Below are 22,192 nucleotides of genomic sequence, written 5' to 3'. Positions count from 1 at the left end.
CATCCCACACTGCACAGGGACATTCCTTCTCCAAACAATTGGCTGCTGGTTTTCTACTGTAGTCTTTCCTTCACATCAAAATCCATCACAAAACATCCTCTTAGCCCCTGAAAACACTAAGAGCCTTTTAATGTCAAAGAGTTAAATCTCATTACTCAGCAGGCATTAATTTCCCTCTTTTAACACTAGAGGGTTTGATCCCTTCCTGTTAAAAATTCATGCATCAAAGCTAAATCATTCTTGTCTTCCACATTCCAGCCAAGGAAGAAGAAAAAATTTAAAAGGCTGTAACATTTTGCTGGCTCATTCATCTTGGTAGATTCTTATTAAATCCTTACAGGGGCTGGCTGTTTGTTCCTGGGGCATGAGACTGCTTTTTGTGTCCCACAGGGATGTCACAGTGGGATAAATATTGGCTCTGAGCCAGGACTTTGTAGGTAGGAATCAAACCAAATATTAGGATGATGAACATTTAATACTGAGGCTCTGGCCCTAACCAATATCCCTCAGTTCCAAAACAAACAATTCACTGGCCACCCTTTTTTCCCACCATCCCAGGTCTGGATCATCTCTTGTATGGTTTCTGCTTGCCACATTTCCATGGAGCAGCAGATCCAGCTGGCTGGCATGCTTGGGTCATTCCCCTGGCCATACAAGCACAGCACTGCCAGAGATGCCCTGCCAGTGCTGGACTTGGAATTCCTTCCATTGTGATCTGTAAAGGAAGAGAGCAGCTGGAGGAGGAAGTAAAAGTAAAAAAAAAATGTTCCCTTCAGCAGGGTTAACGGTGGGGTGGAAACCACACAGGCTAAAATCAATGTTTAGCTAAGGCAGGAACAGCTTTGTGGTCATTGCCCACTGTGAAACCCATCACTGGCAGCCCCTGCTCAGGGCTGAAGCCCCCTGGGGGGACTGGGAGAGCCGGGGGAGCTGGGCAGCCCTTCCCCAGGGAAGCTGCACATTTTGGCAGCTGTCTCTCCATCATGTTCACAGGGAGAGGATGGAGAGGTCTGGGAGAGCCTGGGCTGCATTCCCTGGCACTAAACTGGGCTGGGGGTTGCCCCCAGCTGCTAACTGGTCTTGGGCCCAGCAGGAGCCAGCCACTCACCCTCCAAAGCACGAATGCAGAGCACACAAACCCCTGAGCACCTGGGTCATGGAGTGTTTCCAGAGAGGAGGAAGTTCAGCCAGGTTTGGACACAACTTTATTCCATTTAAAAGGGACGAGCTGAGGGTATCCAGCACACAGTGGGATCTCTGTGTGCGCCCCACTCATGTTTTCATCATATGGTGCCAGGACATTTCTTCCTTAAAATCACAGATCATTTTGTGGTTTTCACATTTTTGATCTCCTGCAGCAGGTCAGACATTAGAGTGAGACTGACTAACAAGATCATGAAATCTTCAAAATTAATTTTGTTCTCTGACTCCTCATCCAAGGAAGAAATGATTTCCTGGTATTTTGGTTTGTTTTCTTGGCCCTATGGAGGATTTTAAATGAAAAAAAAAAAAAAGCATGAAGTTCCTTTCTCATTGCATCCTTAGGAAAAAAAAAAGACATCTACTTATGTAAATATTAATGTATTTTTTATTTTCCCATTCAGGTTGTTATGTCAACATTCATATTAGTTTTTCAAAAGGTATCCAAAGAAACTCAAACAGAAATATTATTGCAGTCAGAAAGGAGAACAACCAGTCCTCAAAGTTTCTGTAAGAATCCAGAATACATCTTTATGTCCAAAAGACACCTAATTATGACTGAAAATCTGACAATACAGCTGGTAACTGTTAAATAAAAATGGGAGTCCTATATCTTGATAAAACTGGGAGGAGGAAACAACCAACCAACCCTCTTAAATTTAATATTGAAATATATACAAATACATATTGTGAAGGTCTCAGAAACTGTTGATTTTACAGGCACAATTTTAATACTGCTACTCTTGGATCCTTTGGGCATTCCTGTTGGAATGGATTATTAAAATTCTGTAACATATCTATTATTTATATTTCCTAATGAAAAAGCCTTGCTACAGTTCCAGGGTAGTTTCTTAGCTTAGTCATTTCCCAACCATCTCAGAATCCCAAGCTTAATTGTTTCCAGTAATATTTTAAATTCTTTTTCAATAAGGTGCCTAGTTTCTAATTTGGTGCCCATTTTCCCTCCCTAATCAGAAATGTGATTTTGTTATTTTTGGGAGTAAAGGTATTACCCCTCTCATTTACTTATTTGAGCTCTTTTTTATTAGTCCTACATAGCTTTTCCTACCACTTGATTTTTTTTTTTTTTTTTTAATTTAGGGAGGGGAAAAAAGCCTGCAGGAAGTTTACAGCCACAATTACTGCTGTGATGGTTTTTCACCACACCCAGCCAGGTGGGTGAGGGCTTTCTGCCCCTCTCCCAGGAACCCCACCAGTGACTGCAGTGAGCCCAGCTCTGCAGCACAGGGTGGCTCCCAGCAAACCACCAAACACCTCATTAAAAGCCATGAGTTTCTTCTCATAAAACCAGCTTTTTGTCATCATCCAAGAGTTTTAATTTGGTTGGTTGGTGTTTCTTTTGCAATTGCCCTGTTTTCTTTGAACAAATTCAAGCAGGAATCAGCCATGGTTTGTTGATTCCTTTGGCCCTGCTTTAAACACAGGCTCAACATAAAGCAGCTAAGTCACAAAATGTTTGTACCAACCCCTAAAGTCTCATTTGGGATTATTACCCCATGGACTGATGCTTGCCAAGCTGCAGGAGAGAGCCTGATCTGCCATTCCTGCACCCAAAGTGCCCAGCCAGGGCTGTCCCAGTGCCACCCACCCAGCAGACCCCTCACCTGTATGAAATGCCAGAACTGGGATTGCAGTATGCTCTTGGTTTCAGATTTACTGAGCTTGCTCTCAGGGTCAGCATAGTTGTTATACACCAAAGCTGCTGTAGCAAAAGCCTTTTCAAGGTCTGAGCCTTTTCTTAGAGCTGGAGGGAGGAAAAGTTTATCCAAAAAAAAAAAAAAAAGGCTTTTGAGATACTTTTGAGATATAATTGAAAGGATTCTGTTAAAACCATCCTGGGTGGGTGGAAATCTGTGTAGTTTCATTAAAGTTAATGAGACTGAAACTGTTTATACCCACAAAGGATCTGGCCCAGATTTTATTTGGAATGGGCCAGCAACATGCCTCATATCCCATGCAATCACACCCTGAAGGGAGCTTCCCCTCAGAGCCAGGGCTGTGAGACCCATCTGGCCCATCCTGACCTGGGCACCCAGCAAGGACCTGCCACACCATGGGGACAGACCATGGTGACCATCTCCTGGATGCATTTGGACTCCCAGAGACCTGCACCAGGGAAAACATGGCTCATTTGGATCCTGGCTGCACAGGAACATCCGTGTCTGAGCATCAGTGCTGCACTTCATTCAGCGTTATGGCAAACTTGGGATCTGGGCAGGATTCATCCTCCACTTGTTTGCTCCCAAGCCTCTGCTAGCAGAGGTAACACAGGTGGTTTATGCTGTGATTTTTTTATGAAAAGGCAAGCACAAGAGGAGATGTGACAACACAGGACTGTACAAGGCACAGGGACCCATGAGACCCTCTTGACTTGCACCAGCTGAGGATCTGCACGGCCTCTGCAAGCCCTGTGACACTGCCAGAACTTTCTGCACGTGGGCTGTGAAGGACCTGAACCCCAAAGGGGCAATGAAGGGCTCCCCTTACCTTTTATTGATGCCAGCTGCTTGGCTATGGGCACACTGGTGGTGAGAAAGCAGAGAGGCACAATTATCACTTGGTAAATTGTGTTGGGTATTGAATTTCTCCATGAATGAGCTTGCTCATTTCTGTTTTATTTAATCACCCAGGAACTCAGGGCTTCCCAAGGGACAGTGTCTTTCCTTCACAGAGGAGAGGAAAATGGCCTCTACAAGAAGCACAAGAACATCACACAGCTTCTAATCCCTCACCTAAGTGAGTAGCCTGGAGCTGTTACTAAAGAGATTATTAATTTTAAGTGAGGGACATTGCAACACACTTAATGTAGCTTCTCCATGAACGTGAAAGAGGTCCCAGAGATTTCAGTTTTATACTTATTCCCAGGAAAGTAGAGAGGGGTCTGCCATCCCCCCCTCACCAATGCTCTCAGCTTGGAGCAGGCACATAGCTTTTATTTCCAGCAGGAAATTGTGAGGATCACCCCCCTGCTTTCCATCAAAACCCAAAACCTGCTTACCTTGTGCTGAATTGCTAGAAGCTAATTACAGAGCATGGGATGGAGACAAACACACCCAGCTAATGAGTTTCAGCACAAATGGCAGATCACCCAGATGCCATAACAAAGCGATGACTTACCCCTTGGGCATGCCTGCAGCAGCTGGAGGGCCTTTTTTGGTGGAAGCAGGAGCTGCCTGACTGACCGAGTAGTGCTTCACACTGGGAACACTTGTTCTGCAGCCACACATCTCCAGGCCAGGCTGTTTGTGATCTCCAGGCAACGGGGTAACAGCAAGCAGGTGCAGGGAAGCTCTGCCCCGTGGAAGCAGCCTGCTTGTAGCCATGGCTATCAATAATGCAAACACTACCTGGGAATCCTGGAGCCAGTGGAATACACCGGGCTACAGCAGCCCTGGAAGGCACTGCTGGGCTGGCAGGTACTGGGGTTTGGAATTTACAGGGGAATTTTGACAGAAACAAAACCAACTCATAATGGAACCTGGATCCTCTTAGACCTGTGGGGATGTAACTTTGCATCAGGAACACCTTGGACGTTGCATCCATTCATCTATACAAATTATAATTTTAATGAGAAACATTCCCAGTGTGGGATAATGTGACTTGCCCCAAGCTATAAAGTGAGATGTTCCTGCTGCCGGAGTCGGAATCCAAGCATTTCCTAGTTCTTGATCCAGCATTTATCGTCGGTGAGCACACCTACTCCAATATTTATTCTATTTCCCCATAACAGTGCAAGGAGACCTGCTCTGCCTCCAAACCCTTCCAAGGCAGCACCCGAGGGAGCCTGGGCTGTGGTTCCCACCCGAGCAGGGAGTGCTGCTTCCCCAGCAGCTCGGAGCCATATGGCAGAGCAGTCGCACATCAGCGGAACTGGAAGGGCTCCAATGAACTTTGTTATTTATTGGCATGGATATTGCTATTAGAAAACACAGCTTGTCACACTGCCTATCTCCATGCACGGGCTCCTCTCTGCGGATCCTTTGCCTAGAGGTGTCTAGACAGGATAACTTCAAGTTAAAAGACAAAGCAGCCACTTTAATTCCAGGGTGGTCTGTTAATAGGTGGCGACTTCAACCACCTCATCCAGCTCATCGTTGCTGGTGAAAGGATACAATACTGATGTTAAAACTGTCCATGATGAGACTTTATGTAACGGGACACACAAAGGAGACTGCAACAGATGGCCCAGAGAATTAAAATGTTTTCCTCATTTAGTAGAAGCTAAATTACTGAAGGCTAATGAATAAGGATGTTCACCACCTTACCGTTCCTGGATTTTAATTATCTTAAAAAGCATGGGAAAAGAGAACCTTTAATTTTCCATCTAAGAGTGTCATTACTCAAACAATTCAGAGCCTTTTTCTGAGAGGTTTAAGCTGTCTTAGATCTCTAGTGCATTCTTTAGGACTGGCTCATGAATAAAACAGAGCCTGTAATTGCAATGACGAAGCCAAAACACATATAATCAATGCTCATTATTCCATCAATTAACACACTAAAATTAAACAAGAATTCAGGCTTAGTAATCTGCCATCAGCTAAAAAAAAAAAAAAAAAAGAGTCTTGATATCACGTTGAAGTGATAATTCCCTTTCACATCTGTTGAACCATACATCGAGGCATGAAAAGCATTACATCCCGGTTAATATGTGGAATGGGGATGTTTGGTCTTAGCGTCCAAGGTAAAAAATGAGAGTGAGAAACAGACTCAGTTGCCTGTTTATCACTGGCAGGCAGCACTGCGAGCGGGCTGGCAAACCCAGCCCTCTGTGTTTTGGGATCTTTCCACTGTAGATCACATTTCAGCTCACAGTTGTTTTAATCTCACCGACTTTTGAGAGCCTCAGCTCTAGAACAGGTGATTTGCTTTGCTGGGGTAGTAGCAAGTTCAGACAAACCTGGGGTTCATTATCCCTCTAGGATACACTAATTAACGTGTGCAGGAGCGTTTGTGCCTGACAGATAAAGGGTAGCATGAGGATAACCCTTGCCTTTGCAGATGATCAGCTTTGAAGATTGAGATTTTGGCTGTGTGTGTTGCTCGAGTATTCTGGTCAGCAAGGTGTGTGTGGAGCCAGGCCATCTGCTCTGTAGCTATTTTGGTGCACACTATTTATGTTTGAAATATCCAGGTGCCTTTATTGGTCAATTTTTAGCATGTTTCACACGTTAACAATCCTGTCTGCGCAAAATACGCAACCTGCCACTTCAAACTGCAAAATCTTTACAGGCAGTTCACTTAAAATAATTGACACTGCAAAAAGCCACAGCCTCTGCCTCACTTTTGGTATTTTCCTGGAGTTTTCCTCTCCTTTTTTAAGGAAATGCTTTTTGCATTTCAGAAGGCTGATGTTGTGAAACGTGTGTGTGACAGAGCCCTGCCTCCCTTAGAGACGGCCGGGGCAGGGGAGGGCTGGATCCCAGGGACACAGGCAGGAGGGAATACCTGAAACAGGAGACACACTCACTCACACCTCTGTGTGTGTGACAGAGCCCTGCCTCCCTCAGAGACGGCCCTGGGCGGGGCAGGGGAGGGCTGGATCCCAGGGACACAGGCAGGAGGGAATACCTGAAACAGGAGACACACTCACTCACACCTCCTGGTCTCTCAGGCTGCATTTCACCAGCAAACCCTTCAGCAGCTGCAGAACAGCTGCTGACTTGCAGCCAGGCAGGTGATAGCTTGAATTCTTCACCCAGAGAAGCTGTGGCTGTCCCATCCCTGGAAGTGCCCAAAGCCAGGTTGGACAGGGCTTGGAGCAACCTGGGATGGTGGAAGGTGTCCCTGCCCATGGCAGGGGGGATGGAACCCGATGATCTTTAATCCTGAAAATACTATTGCCAAGTAATTTTCCCTCTGAGAAATGTTTTATTATCAGACATTTAGACTTCAGAAAGGCAGCCATATCCTTAAACACCTAGAATCTCATTGATGTGGGACACAACAATAAAAATGTAAGAACAGGAACTAAATGCAACAAACAGGATGCCTTCCCACTGAACTATTGAAATTTCATATTAAAATGCTAAGGTCTTCATAATAACGATAGATGTCATTGACAAATGATGGGATAATCAGCACCAGATATATTAATAGCAAATACAAATGATTGCTGATGTTAGAGAATTCCAAAAGGAAAAGCTCCTGGGTTTAGAAGTAGGGAATAAAAAGAAATCCTAAAAAAGAATATTGAAGTTAGGGAGAGCACAAGCTAAGTAGACCATCTATTCACATACATAAAGAATTTTGACTCAAAATCTATCTTAAAACTAGTGGACAAAGGACTAAATGCTTGTGACATGATATGGCATAATGAGAAGAACTTTTTCAAAGAAGGATTAAATAATACAGTGGCAGTTTTTAATCAGTAGTTCTTAATCTGTCAGTCATGTTAACTGTGAAACTCTGGAGATATTGTCAGGAGCAGACTACAGGGAGGTGCAATGCATGTTGATGCCACTGCCTCTTATATCAGCACATCACAGTTTCAGCCAAGATTGATTCAGGGCTACAGCCTGGATTGCTCTTTCAATTTGAGAGCATATAAAGATTAGAAATAATGAACCTAATCAGGTCAGGCAGTTGCAACATGAATTCATGCAACAAGACCACAAACTTTCTCCAAGTCTTAGCCACCACTGAGGCTCTGTTATGTGCAGCTCAATGGCTACGCTGAAGGAGACTTGGTCATCAAAAAAACATCACAACCAAAAACCCCAACCCCACCTAGCCAGGGCAGACCCTGTGGGCTGTGTTTGCACCTGAACTCATCCTTGTCTCCTTGATGGGTGGGCAGGAAGTGCAGCAGGCTGCAGAGCCAGTGGTGCCCAGAATTACCCTCCCTGCCCTCTTCAGCACCTTCCCATGGAGGGCATTGATGCTCCAGCTCTGCAAAGTGAATCCCCTCCCCAGCCAAGAGCAATGGGGCAAACCTCAAACCAGCAGGTGAATGTGCCCCTTCTTCGGCCTCTGAGGCACCTGGAGAGAAAGTCCTGTGCTCCCCCTCCCCACCACACTCACCAGATGTACCTGCCTCTCCCCCATAGCTTCACACTTGAAAATGCAAACACGCTCCTAACTTGGGTAGCTGAGAAATGGGCTATAAAGAGAAACACATGGGAAAACAGGAGGGACAGCACAAAGATCAAGGAACATGTTTTTTCTCTCCCAGGCTGACCTAGTTATTTAACTAACTGGCAGAGATACTCTAATGATGAAGCAGGGAAGCAACGAGGCTGCCAGCAGCAGTTTCACAAAGGAGGCTCGAGTTTACTTCACTATTTGTCTTAAATCCAGGTAATATCAAATACAGTCTTTTTCATAAGTTGCTTGACCCTTGGCTATGCAGTCACCATCCCCAGCTGAAATAAACTTTCAATTTCTCAGCTACTACTCAAGGATGTGATAAAACTCAAATCTACAGGAAGACAGAGGAAACATTCAAATACATTTTCTTGCATAACACAGACAAGTGCATGCATCACTTTTGTTTTCACTTTTGCTGCTGCCATACTTCATTAATCTGAGAAGCTATAGATGAAGAGATTTTTTTCTTCCCCCCTCATTCAGAGTGAAGATTACAGTCCCCAAAGGGTAACAACTGGCTCAATTGACATGTACAGCAGCAAGGAGCTGAGGTACCTGTAAAGATCTGGCCAGCTGGGTAAAGCAAGGGCAAGTCTTCCATGAAAATATGTGCCTCTTACACAACTTTTTGTTAACTCTTCCACCAGTTCTGCCCTTCATGAGAAAACCTTAGACCTGGAGTTACACCAATAGTATCCAAAATATGGCATAAGCTTAATTCTGTTCTAAGCCTTGTATCAGAAACTGCCCTTTCTCCAGGGGTGTGAACTCCAGAAAGCTGCAGTCCTTGCTCACATGGTTACAGAAGAATTTCATCTGGTCGGAAATGCAGGAATAAGTCAAAACAAAACTCATTTCCATCCCTCAGCTTTAGCTAGAAAAGTTTAGGATTGGGACCCTGCTGGTTTGTGTGGAAAAGTTCATGAAGAGACAGCTAGTTGACAAAAACTATTTTGAGTGGAGAAGCTTAGATATGGGAGCTTAGTTTGGGATATTCCTCATCAACGAAGAGAAAGGGAATTTAAAAGAACAACAATAACAACAACAAAAACAAGAGGAGAAGCAGGAATATATGGGAGAGGGTATGGAGAGCACAAATCCCATCACACCCCTTGCCACAAACACAGATTTCACTTTCTCCTGACTTGCCAATACCTAACATTTTTCCAAACTTAAAAGAACAAAACCAACCAAACAAACAAAAAAACCACCTCCCCAAACAAACAACCCCAAACCCCCGAAAAATAATGCAAATCAAAAAACCCCAAACAAATTAACCAAGAGCCAAAATAACATTTTTTTAAAACCCAGAAAATTGTATTTTGCCCTCAATTGGAATAGGAGAACATTTAGATATTCCAGTTTGTTTTCTCTACAACTAACACATACCTTTTCATCAACTCTCAGAACTGGGATAGTTAGAACAATACTGGGCTAGTCCTACTGACAGTGGAAAGAGAGGTAAAGAGGCAGGCAGGTATTAAACTGCACACTTTTAATTTTTTTAAAAAAATTTGTGATACTGACCTTTAATGACAGGTGTCTGCAGAAGTGTTGTACTCCACTGTACATTAAAACAATCCCCATTAAAGTGTTGGAAAACAGTAAGAATATGACCAATAAGGTCAGGCACAGGAATAGTTATTTTTCTTTAATAGTTATCTTCATTATTTGGCAGTGACATTTCAATATTAACATACTCTGAAAACATGCATTGTATGCAATAACTTTATTAGGGTCAAATAGATATCACAATATAGATTCATCCACTGAGTAGCCATAAATTGGTTACAACAATCATAGAAGAGACTAAGCTGTTTTAAGCTAAGATGCTTTCAACATTACAGCTCATACAATAAGATTATATACTGATACACTTTGATCTAGAAATGCAGATGATCAGTTTTGATTAGTACATTGTGCTTCAGGCTTTCATTTGTGTCAATGCATCCCATGTGCTCCAGTGAGGGAGGGTTGAATTTCCCAGGGAGGAATCCAAACAGGCTACAAGTCTGGCTCTGGCTCTCTCAGGACGAGCTCCTCTGAGCCTGGGTTATTTGGTCAATCCAGTTACATTCTCCATTAGCACCAAGCTAGCGCTCAGAGCAGCAACCTAACAGAGGGATATCTAACAATCTTCAAACAGCACGGACAGAAAGGTTTTCTTCTCATAAAAGGGCATAAAGGAATATTTATGCTTTGTAAGGTCACAACAATACGTGCGGTTTTCATGTTGCTGTATCAAGCAACAGGGCGTTTCCACATGATTTTGTATACTGATATCTGCACCTCTGTTATCTTAGTTAAATAAATACCTTTGTAAACATATAACACAGTTACTTGGTCCTTATTTTCCACAGCTCACGTTAAAAGATTCACAAAACATCCATAGAAATAGTGATTTATAGAAGGAATACTTAGCTGAGTTAAATGGAATAAACATTGGTCAGGTACCATAGATACTACTGAATGCCATGTCAAGGAAAAACAGTTTAGTTACAAAGCATTCAGAACTTGGGTAAGCCATATATTCAACTCTGCAAAATATATAAAAGATGCATACTTCTTTTAAACAGACATTTAACAAAATGTAGTGGCAGAAGTCGAGAAGTTCCATTTACACAGTCCAGACATTTGGTAGTATGAAACTGCTTATCCATGCACTAAATTACAGATGGATGACCCAGTTAACTGAAATGATAGTAAAATCTTCTGAAACAAAAAGGTAGAACCAAAACAAACTCTCTGAAGAGTCACAGACAGGCAGTTCTGAAAATTTAGGTGCAATGTTACATGCATGGATATACAGAATAATCTGTAGAAATCATAGTAAAACACTTCCGTTTTTCACCAAAATGCAGAAGGAAATTCAATTATATTATGCATATTAAATACTACTGACTTGAGGCTACAAAAAGCTTCTACCATCTTAACACATACAAAACTACCATAAAGTTATCTCTACAGTACTACAACAGCAACTCCAGGTCACCGGCGAGGAGCACGTCCCCTGTGTCTGGCTAGTCAGGGAAAGAAAGGCCAACTCCAGCCCACTGGCCACCTCCCATCTGCCAAAGGAGGTGGGCTTAGACCTTCAATGGACATTAAACACTGTGTTGTAGTATTAATTGATGTAGAACCCTTAAAAACCTGGTGCCACTGAAACTTGAGACCTGTTAAACTCTCTACTTGCGAGGGATGCAAGAGCTTGCGCGGCGTGAACCCTAAATTTGATTAGCGAAGGAGGTTGGCCCGCTCTGCCCATAGCTCTGGGACTGGCCATATTCACCCACCTGGCCATAGGAGCCTGGCTGGTTGTAGCCACCAGCTGGCCCATAGCTGTCTTGGTTGTAGCCACCTTGGTTGTAGCCACCGGGCTGCTTCTCCATGGTGTCCGCAGCGTGCCGCTGGCCCGAGGAATGCCAGCCCGTCTCCTTAAACACAAACCAAATGTTGCCTGCCCAGAGGATAAAGTTCAAGTAGCCAAAGACCTGGGTGGGAAGAAGAGGAGCTCATCACCAGCAGCCACAGTCTCACAGCTCAACCTAAAGTTATGGATCCCACAAGGTCCCAGGGGAAGGCAAAGCTGCTCCCAACCCCTCCTTCCCTAGGACAAGAGGAAACGGCCTCAAGTTGTGCAAGAGGGGGCTCAGATTGGTTATTAGGAAAAATCTCTTCACTGAAACTATTGTAAAGCACTGGAACAGGCGGCCCAGGGAAGTGGTGGGGTCACTATCTGTGGGGTAAGGGTAGATGTGGCACTAGGGGATATGGTTAGTGCTGGACTTGGCAGTGCTGGCTTAGTGGTTGGATTCCATAATCTTAGAGATCTTTCCCAATCTAAATGATTCTCTGATTCTCCCAAAACCCACTGGAAAATTTTCTCTGCTTTAGAGCAAATTCACAAATTCACCTCCCTTAGCTGTAGCTCACAAGGTGTCTGCTTTGCTTTTTGTTTTCAAAATAAAGGTCAAGTTTTTTAGAGCAAAATTTTTTTTTTGTTTGAAAACATAATCTAGTTTAAAGAAATTGTGCAAAGATAAAATTGAAAGAAACTAATTAAAAAGAGAGCTCTTAATTGGCCAGGTGGCCTAGAGGGATTTTTTGTGTTTATTTTTTTTTAATGTGCTGAATTCCAATTTTATGGGTTTTTTTGTGGATTTTTAGAAGAATCTGTAAGGCACAAACATTACCTCCTAAAGGAGCACACAGACACCTTTGCAAAAGAGTTGCAGTGAGCAACTTAAAAGCGGAGGGGCAACCAATGCACTTGGACAGCCACTTTGCCTTTTCCCCATCCCAACCCTGCACACTCACCCTGCTGCGGCTGCATGGCAGAGCTGCTGTGAGTCACAGCCTGCCTTTCCCTGCAGCAAGACTGCACTTCCAATTAAATCATGTCAGCTAACTGCTTTACACCAGTCAATTTAGGTCAATACACGGGTAAAAGATGAAAATACATTGCAAAGTAAGGGTGAACAGCAGGAATCAAAGTCACTTACAACCGAAGTGTTGAGGCTTGACATAACAGGGCTGCGAACAGGCAAGCATTTGTTGGACTGCTGTTTGCAGGCAGACATCAGCAGCAGCACTTCATCAGGGTCAGTTGCAACCTTTACATCTGACAGTCCTTTAGCCCAAGCAGATGAGCTCACTAGCCACAAGAATGAGAAGACCACTGTCACAATGAAATCCTAAAAGACAAATTAGTTAGAAGCATTATACTTGTGTGTCCATTGGAAAGGAAAAAATATTAAAAATCACCAGAAAACTGAAAGCTTGTATGAGAGGAGGGGAATACCAGGAGCTTGTGGAAGGTTGTGTTACTGTCATCACCCACAGAGCTAATTTTCAGAAGTGCTTGACATGCCTAATGGGACAGAGCCCCTTGGCTGACATTTGCACCTTTGGCCTCGAGGCAAGATTCCCACAAACACGTGGCTGGTACCCTGGATGCTGAGCAGTCTTGAAAAAGTGGCTGTTCACAGCACCAGGCTGATGCATTGGGATGAATTACAAAATACACATGCCTGTAAAGAAGCTGGGCTCTCCTGAGGGGTGGGTCTTGCCCTGGGCACTCCTACAGATAGTCGGGGTGGGTATCCAACAGAAAGTGTTTCTGTCTTAGGGAAAACCTGAAATTGGCTAATCCTCAGGTACCAGATGAGGAGTTTTCTCACCAGCCACAGGTAAGGCCAAATGTCCCTGCTGCATAAGCCATGCAGCCACTAATTACCATGAGTGAGCAAGTAAACAGCAAGACTTGCCAAGCAGAGACTCCTCCCTGACCTGATAAAGCACTGGTTCCTAATTCCCATGCACGTGAAAAGAGGGGAGAAGGTGGGGTGGTCCCTCCAGGTTCCAGCAGCTCTGCTCTGATCCACTCTGCTCACTTTCCCCTTGAAAGACTCTTGGGAGCATGCACAGGCATAAACTTCTCCTTGTCTTAGCCAGAACAAGTGGCCAAGTGACACTGTTGTTGTGTGGGTTTGGGGGGAAAGGAGGGAGGAGGTGTGATTTTTCAAGCTTTCTTGTGTCTTGCTAAAACAGAAGAGCCTTTCTGCTGTCATATTTCATCCCATCTGTCAGCCCACAACAGATGGCAGAGGTGCCAAAGTCTAACATACCACTAACTGCATCTCTGCGTCTTGATATCCCACCTCCCATGGGGCTGCTTCCCCTTCCCCCCTGCAAAATAAAGGTGTGCACGGAAGGGAGGGAAAACACTCATTAAGAACCCAGTGTTTCAGGTTGCTTCTCAAAGAAGTAAGCAATCCCTAGGAAACCCCATTCTCATCCACAAGCACACCTGACATTTGGGGCTCTCTGTGGCACACAGGGGTGGAGGGTGTGAGCCCCCGTCACGACGGACGAGGCACCGGCAGATAAAGGGAGCCATGAACAAAGGATGTCTCCACTGACGCAGATGGGATTAAATTAACTGTGCTTGGATGCCTTCCCAAAGGATACATCCTTCTCTTTTAACAATTTGTTTTCTGCAGGCCTGTGTCTGCCACTGAGCTCTGAGCTCCTCTGACCTCCTTCATGCTGCTCAAATGGGCTCTCTTGAAGAGCGTGAAGCCCAGAGCTGACAACTCCCTTAACACCCAAAGAGACTCCGTGTGGGCAGAGGCATACACCCCAGAGTAATTCTTCTTCTCAGGGAGATTTCCAGCAAAAGAAATTATTGGATCTCATATGTCTTAGCAGTGAATGAGAAAGAGATTCCTAGAGGCAACGACTCAATTGCAAACATTCCCTAAAAATTCCAGCTGGTAGAAACACGAGATGTCTGCTGAGCTGTGGATGATGATGGGAGATGCTCTTTATTTGCTGTGAGGTTTGACATGCTATCAACCCAGATGCCAATCCTCCATGCAGTTGTGGACTGACACAAGAGATGGGGACACAGCAAACTTTTGGGGAATGTATTTTCCAAGTGCCAAGCAACCCTCTCCCAATGCTACCACACTTGAAGCAAACTAAACTCAGCTCTGTAATCAGTGCACTGGCAGTGTCAATTAAAGAAATGCATAACAGCAGGTAGAAATTTGATGCAAACAGAGACAAACTGACTAAAACTAATGCAACACAGGAGATCAAACTTGCTAAAAAGAGAGAAATTTTAAAAGTGAGCAAAGTTCTTGAAGCAGGTGACAGCAGCAGGGATACAGACCTGCTGTTGAGCTGACCCCATGTTGGAGAGGGTCAAATTGCACAAATTACTGCATCTGCATGAGCCCCTCAGTCTGACTGCTGGTATAGCCCATGTCCTGGGCTGTAAGTCCTTCCAGAAGATCCCATGGCACTGTGCAGTTGAGGGGATGGCCCTAAAGGCATTAAGTATTTCATGTTACTTCTCAGGTCTTGTCTTTCCCATCACACCCCATGCTCCATCCTTCTCCTGACTTCCTCTGTGTCAGGGTGTTCACAAAGTCTAAAACCCTGCCCTCTGCGCTGCAAACTCCCCTATTTCAGAGCAGGTCAGAGCCATGGGGAAAGGGTTCTTGCTCCTGGGTATCAGGATCAGCTCTTGTATAGAGAAGCTCCCAAAAACTGTAAAGTGTGGCTGGTGCAGGAAACACTGAAGCAGAAGCGGAAGATGGCACGGTGGGACTCAAAGAGGAAACCATGGCCAAGAAGACAGGACAGAAAGGCTAATGGAATACTGGGATTTTTCAGTAGGTGATCTCATCAGGGCTACATGGCAGACTCAGGCTCTCAGAGGACTTCTTCTGCCTCCGCTGTGCAATGCAAGGAGCAAAACATATGATTCTATGACTAGAGTGAACTTGCATCTTCCTATTTATGTTGAATCTTTGCGAACCTTCAGCTTTGGCTGGAACTTGAACCTCTCTTGTTTTCAGCATTTCTGGCTGAACATTTTCACAGCTCTGGGTGGAACAGAGTTACAAGATAATGACATGCTGAAAATAAAAGTGAATTTCAAGCTAAGCTGTTCTGTGGCTTAATGTCTATCTAGGGAATTTCTCCTTGGTAATTAAGGCCAGAGTGCCTGCATACTAAAACATACTAAAACAAATCTTGCATTTCAATGTTTAATATCCCTATAGCATGGGTGAGTCTTTTTTTCCTTTGGAACAAAGTAATTTTTTGTAGTTGCTCTCTTAAAATGATGTCCAGATCTCTTGAGTGTGTATTGTTGCATGATTACACTACACTCCTAATTACCAAGTTTCTCTGTCAGATCTCAGCTGAGATACTTTGCTCTGCCTACAGATGCCTTTGGGAAAGAAGGAAAACATGAACATGTAAAGAAAGGCAAAAACCGAAATTTAAAATACTCCAAATATACAAGAAGGGACTTTTTAAGATCCTGAAGTATGTGCAAAAAAGAAAAAAAAAATTCTTGCTGCCTTTTTCAAGTTGAAACTTGTTATTACTGAGTTTGCCAAAAATGTCTACTTGGAACAATTTTATATATTACACATTTTAGAATAGAACTGTGAATGCCTTTTCTTTTTATAATAATTGAAGTATTTCTCCTTGCTATCAAGCTACTTACTGGTTTTTGCAAAATGCCTTCTTTGAAAGGGGCAGTCACTTAAACCTCCTGAGCACAGTTTTGGATTGCCCAGTGTCTGGCTCAACCACACCCAGCCGAGAGCCTCTGTAGAAGCTGCTCGTTCACTCAGAAAGGGGATGTGTTTCATCTGCTCCAAGCTGGTCAGTGGCTTCATCAGCCCTGAAGGCTGTGACACACATGTCCCTCTGTGCACTCTGTGCCCTGCTCTCCCTCCCAGCCAAGTCTGGCAGGATGGGCTTGGGCTGTCACGGCTGGAAATGCAAAACCTCAGCTCTGGCCTGGCCAGAGCGCTCCTGGCATCCCTCCTCCCTCACAGAGCTGCAGCTGCTGCCTTGTAACTGACTTCCATGCAGGGTTCATGCTACAAAACTTTCCATTGTGAAAACCCTCTCACGCATTTACAGCCTCCAAGGGAGCAGCTCCTCCAGTGCTGAGGTCCATGAGCCCTCCTAGTCAGAGCCTGTCTAGCACTGCCAACAGGTTTCATGGCCAGCCACGCAGCCACAGAGGGAGATTTCTCTACCCAGCAGAGGCAAACCATTCAGAGGATTTGCTTTCACAGTCACAACCACCCTAAAAATTCAAGAACTACCCCAGCAAGAGCCAGAGGCCTGGTCCCAGCCGGGAAGGCGGCCAACAGCAGATTGCTGCAGGCAGCAAACGCCTTCCCACGGTGGCATTTTAGCTCTTTTTGGGTTTGAACAAGGTCCCACCCCAGATTTTCTACCGAATGAAGCTTTGAAAGAATTACATGCTTCTTGCAATAGTGTAAGGCCTTGCAAGCTTGCTTCACAGGGAAGTGCAGAGCCTTTTGGGAGACACCAGCATGTACAGCAAGGTCACCCTGGCTTGTGCTTTAAAAGGAGAAGACAAGAGCAGGCTGAAACAGCTCTTTGAAATGCAAAGAAATATCCAGGTTCTTCCTAATTTCATTTTTCAACTGTAAAGGATTCAGTCTTTGTTTTTATAAATGGCTCTTTATTCTTTTCCTGTCTATTTTTCAGACAACTGGACACTGGTGAGGAAGCACAACATGTTTAATCAAAGAGGTGTCCAAAGAGCAGACCTGGGTGTACTTAACTCACTCAATCTGCAACATATGTAAGGAACCAAATGCCTTTCTGCATAATGTGATTATTCATGGGACTCCAGATGCAAAGGAAAGATCTCCTCTTCCTAAGATATAAGCATCTTTATGCACCATAAGAATGAGATCAGCAAGTAATCACTATAAAAATGAAATACCTCTTTTCAGGGCTATGTTAGTCACCTTTCTTGGCTGAAAAATGGTGTTTTATATTAATTTTATATTAATAAAGTGATTTACATTTATACATGTAGTTCCTCATGGCCAAGCTATAACTTCCCAGAGACAAACCTGAAGGCACATAGGGTTGTCAGCATGTGGATTTTAAATGGAACACATATGGGGTAAAGAAACCATAGGAAAAGTAAGAAGCCTGAGTGATGGGGACTGATACACATTGACTGTGACTATTCTTTCTTTTCTGAGAGACATATGGAAGCATCCTATCCCCTAAAATTTCAGCACAGCTGGGTTGGTTACACTCTGCTTGCAAAAAGCTCCAAATGTACAGACCTGAAGCAGAGCATCAACACAGGGGTCTGGGCTGGCAGCCCCAGGGTGCAGCTGATCTCTGCTCTCATCACAAACCAGCAGTGTCTCCCCAGGTGTGAGGTGTTCAACAAGTGGAAACCAGCTTAGGCTGGTTTGGTCTGAGAGATGGGGATGTACTGAAAACCGGTGGCATTTTGTACATCGCATTCTTGAAAATCTAAATCACCACCTCCAATTAATTTCTTTCAAAAGTTTCTGGCTCTTGAGCACTAATCAGTCACTTGAGCAGCTGCCTTGCCCTTGTTGTACCCACCCAGGTGAGACCCCAGCTCCTTACTGCACACGTGCACCGTGTGGGAGTTCACAATAGAATGAAAATCAGAGCTGTGGTTTGCAGAGCTCAGAAACACAGAGCCTATTTCTATGAGGTACTGAATCCCTGCTACCCTGCTCCTTGATCCTTCCAAAACTGGGAATCCAAGGTCCTCTCTTAGGTCCATCTATCTGTATGAACCCCCTCAGAGGATCCCTCAGGGAGCCAGCAAGGGAAGCAGAGGCTGTATAGTGCAGGGACTCATCATTCCCTATGGGAATGGATGAGCAACACAACCAGGGCCCTGTGTGACCAAAACGAAGACTTTTATCCCCAAAACCTGACAGGCAACATTAGCAACAGAAATGGTTTACTGCATAGTGAATAAACACACCCCTGCCATCCAAACAGACAGGGAGCAGTTATCTGCTTCTCCCACTGGAAATATTTCTTTGCTATCATGCCTCACTGCACACTGAATGCTAAAATATTTTTTCCACAGTTAAAGTGATGCTTTGCTGAGATCTCAGCACATGCAGTTCATTTCCCTGTATCTGTATAAACAAAGTGAACATGAAACATTTGTGACTGAAATTTTCCCTGCAAGTTTCTTGTGACTTAATGGTCATTAAATTCCTTATAATCATATCTTCTGCACCCAGTCAGGCTTCTGCAATTTTGTAATGCATTGATAGTGTTCTGACTGCCTGTGCAGGGGCCTTTTAAAAAAATATTATAAAATTTCAAGTGAAAGGGGTTTTTTCTTCTCTTGACTTCTCCTGTCACACTCATTTTTCAAATCCTGAAAATTTGTCAGGAGAAAAAGGCAGTTCTGAGAGAGTGCTGCTTAAAGGCAGATGTCATCCCAGACTGAGAAAATATGAAGCCAAGAGGAAGTACAAGGCTTAAAACAGGAATGGTTTTAACCATGAAATTGTGATCAGGCACTGCAGCAGAAGCAAGGATGGATGAAACTATCATCTTCAAACTCTTTACTAAGAGAGAAAAACTGGTAGTCTGGACAAGGTGCCTGATGTACTGATCCTGCCTGGTGGTGAAACAGAATGAAGGCTGCCCTGCCTCCTGCACCAGCACGTGCTGCACCACAGATTTCTGCAGCACTTTTCTTTGGAAGGAACAATCTCAGGGATGAGACATACTCACACATCTGATCTGATACACGTCAGTTCAGAGCAGCATCTGCCTGGAGCTGGAGGATACATTGCCTGCCTCCTTCACAGAGCATGTGACATCCCTTAGGTGAGCACTGCAGCCCTGAGAAGCTGCTTTTCACTCCAAGTTTTATTTTTCCTTGAATTCCTCCTGGCTACAGCTGCCAGTCTTTTGTCTACCTAGGGCTTTGCATTTTCCCTACAACTCCACTGCACAGAGGGCCTGTCCTCAGCCAGGCTGTGGTGCTGCCATCATTGCACTGGACAGTGTCCAGGGACACCAGCAAGGATGTGCTCCAGGAAGAAAACGTTCTTTTTTTCTAAAAATGCCAAATACAACAGAGCTTGCAGTGCACAGGAGTTGCAGGAGCATTTGGCTGGGGAAGATGGGACTCTCCTCCTGTCAGGCACGACCTGACCATAACCCTCAGCCATTCCCAGAACCACTCACCAGCAGGAGCTGCTTTTGCTGTAGGGCAAACTCAAAAGCATCTTTATATTCTGAAAAAATAAGGTCACATAGCCTTGTTTAAAATACTATGAAATTGCAAACAGAGGCTTTGGTAACAGACACTGGTTAAATTTAACCTGTAAATTCAATTACAATCCATTTCACAGAACAAATTAAGTCAATGTGATGTTAATGCTATAGCAGATTGTGCCATGCATCCTGTGACAGACACGACTGCAGCAGCTGTTTCAGGAAAGTCCTGGACAAAGGCAAGTGGCCACATCATGATGTGACATATTAATACCATTCTTTATCTTTCCTTTTTCTATTGCTACAGAGGATAATGTGGTTGGTCAAAAGTAAGAATTATTTTCCACAAGAAAATTAAGATGGAAGAATTCTGTAAAAAATCCTTTGATGAAACAGTTTGAAATGAGATCTCACTTGATAACAAGAAGAAGCAAGGCATTATTTAGTTACTCTTTCTGCAGGGACCCCTTTATTTTGCCTATTCTTTGTCTCCTCTGTGAGGATTTCCTTATATTTCCACACCATTTTCTAGTGTGGTGGTTTGGCACAGCCTGGTTTTTGGTAGGAGAGGACCACAGGGGTGGCTTCTGTGAGAAGCTGCTGGAAGCTTCCACCCTGTCCAACAGAGCCAATCTCTGATGATCTCCTCTTTCCTTTTTTTCCCACCAATGAAGTTCTGCTATCATAGGGCTGAGATCCCAATCCTGCTACCACTCAGCTACCTGTTCATTATTTGTGTGATCATCATCACTGTGGGCAGTGGGAGAGAAGCACAGGATTTCACAAGTACATATAGGACTAAACAGCCTCCATTACCTTTGGTGTTAAAATACAACATCACCATTAAGATAAAAAAGCAGGTGAATGCAGACCTGCTTTGGGCAGCAGGACACCTGGATCTCCCAGACCATGCCAAAACCTCAACAACCGAAAAAGCAAGAGGTGGAGACTACACCTGAAAATACTGCAAATGCTGCAACACTTACAATTAAAGGCCCTCTGTTGTTTTCACGGTACTTGTTCTGGAAGAAGATATAAACCACAGTGGCAGCCAGCGAGTAGAGGAAGGCGAAGACCGCGATGGTGACGAAGAACTCCGCCGAGGAGGAGAAGTCCCCGATCAAGGCGAGCGTCTCCCGGCGCTTGCCTTCACAAGTGGGAGCCTCGAAGTTCACTTGATGCAACCTGGAAAACATCCCATAGAGCAGCAGGTGAAGTACAGAAAATGGAAACTGTTATCTGAATAAAGATGAATGCATTTGCTCTGTCTCATTCCTGATGCACATTGATCCCTGTGAGTAACTGGAAGCTGTGGGCTGTGCTCCCCAGAACCCTGCGAGTGCCAAGGTGAGATGAGCACATGAACACATCTTTTAATCAATCCCAGAGAAAAGTTCATATTCCAGTGGTTTGGTACAACCCTCCCCATCCTCTCTGGGGTTTTGCCATGGCAACAACTGAAAAAGGATAACATGAGAAACAATTTGATTTTTGAATTCTTACAGTCCAGGCAGCAGAAAACAGGTTTTATCCTCAGTACTAAGCCCATGGGATACCCGTGTTTGGATGTTCACAAATTCCTTGTCAGGTGCAGAGCTACCTATGGCTGTTAGCCCATAGGGTTGCAAGCCACACAGTGCTGCTACATTAAAGGCTTTTAAAATCAAGCTGCAGTAGAAATACACAACATGGATCAAAGAAAAAGTCTCTATGCTCTGGTTTAAGCAACCTAAGCCCTAACTTTATATTCATGACTGTTCATCAGTGACTGAGCTAATAGATTTATAGTTCTGTCTGGAAGCTCCCGTGACAGACTTTTTCCCTGTAATAATTTTAATTTCTGTTTCAGAAAAAGAGGATCCACGGAGGGGTCATTTTGGCAGGTCCTGTTGCATGGCCCAGGTTCACATCAGTGGAGGCCAGTGAAGGATCATGTTCTGCCCTGCACAGGCTGAGTGAAGGGGACGAAACCAGCAGCAATTAAAGAACGGATGATCTGGTGCTGAGAAAGGATTAGGCCTTTTGGGAGACATTCCTCTGTTCAAGGGCAATTAATGTGTGCAACAGCAAGCCAATGGGAGCTGCAGCCATAACTATATTTGGCTAAATAAAAAGTTAATTCCCCAGATGAAAACAAAATACCCAAAGCAGAAATCACAGAAGATGGATTAATGGACAATGGAGGACTGGATGACTTTTTGCTTTTGCTGGTCCTGATTAAATGTACCCAAACATGTAGGCAGAGCAGTGGTTGATGAATAACACCAGTTATTTGCCTCAGAGATTTTATTCC

General features: G+C 44.2%; 2 protein-coding genes across 3 annotated transcripts in view; both read right to left on the bottom strand.

Moving 5' to 3' along the window:
- Positions 1-1,188: 1,188 nt before the first annotated feature.
- SNTN (sentan, cilia apical structure protein) lies at positions 1,189-4,829 on the bottom strand. The gene is made up of 4 exons (XM_039734398.1): positions 4,339-4,829; positions 3,709-3,743; positions 2,826-2,965; positions 1,189-1,481 (listed from the first exon to the last, which is right to left on the bottom strand). The coding sequence occupies exons 1-4, from the start codon at positions 4,542-4,544 to the stop codon at positions 1,323-1,325; spliced, it is 540 nt and encodes a 179-aa protein (XP_039590332.1). The 5' UTR covers positions 4,545-4,829; the 3' UTR covers positions 1,189-1,322.
- A 5,115-nt stretch (positions 4,830-9,944) lies between these two features.
- Positions 9,945-22,192, bottom strand: part of SYNPR (synaptoporin) — a 101,631-nt gene continuing 89,383 nt past the window's right edge. For both annotated transcript variants that reach the window (XM_039695463.1, XM_039695464.1), the window contains 3 exons: positions 20,886-21,084; positions 12,810-13,001; positions 9,945-11,798 (listed from right to left, as the gene is read on the bottom strand). In XM_039695463.1, coding sequence (XP_039551397.1) covers positions 11,532-11,798; positions 12,810-13,001; positions 20,886-21,084 — 658 coding nt within the window. In that variant the 3' untranslated portion in view covers positions 9,945-11,531. The remainder of the gene's footprint in view (positions 11,799-12,809; positions 13,002-20,885; positions 21,085-22,192) is intronic.

This window comes from Passer montanus, unplaced genomic scaffold (assembly GCF_014805655.1).
Source record: "Passer montanus isolate IOZ18808 unplaced genomic scaffold, ASM1480565v1 scaffold9, whole genome shotgun sequence".
Lineage (NCBI taxonomy): Eukaryota > Metazoa > Chordata > Aves > Passeriformes > Passeridae > Passer > Passer montanus.
The sequence above is the reverse complement of the archived record's forward strand: the minus strand, read 5'-3'. Positions and strand labels throughout refer to the sequence as shown.

What these genes read in the sequence shown, in the direction of transcription:
- SNTN (XM_039734398.1), bottom strand. Translation starts at nt 4,544, where the DNA reads ATGGCTACAAGCAGGCTGCTTCCACGGGGCAGAGCTTCCCTGCACCTG. An exon ending in GCAGCTGGCATCAATAAAAG is followed by an intron (nt 2,966 to 3,708) that starts GTAAGGGGAGCC and finishes TCCTCCCTCCAG; the next exon opens with CTCTAAGAAAAGGCTCAGAC. An exon ending in AGTTCTGGCATTTCATACAG is followed by an intron (nt 1,482 to 2,825) that starts GTGAGGGGTCTG and finishes AATCCTCCATAG; the next exon opens with GGCCAAGAAAACAAACCAAA.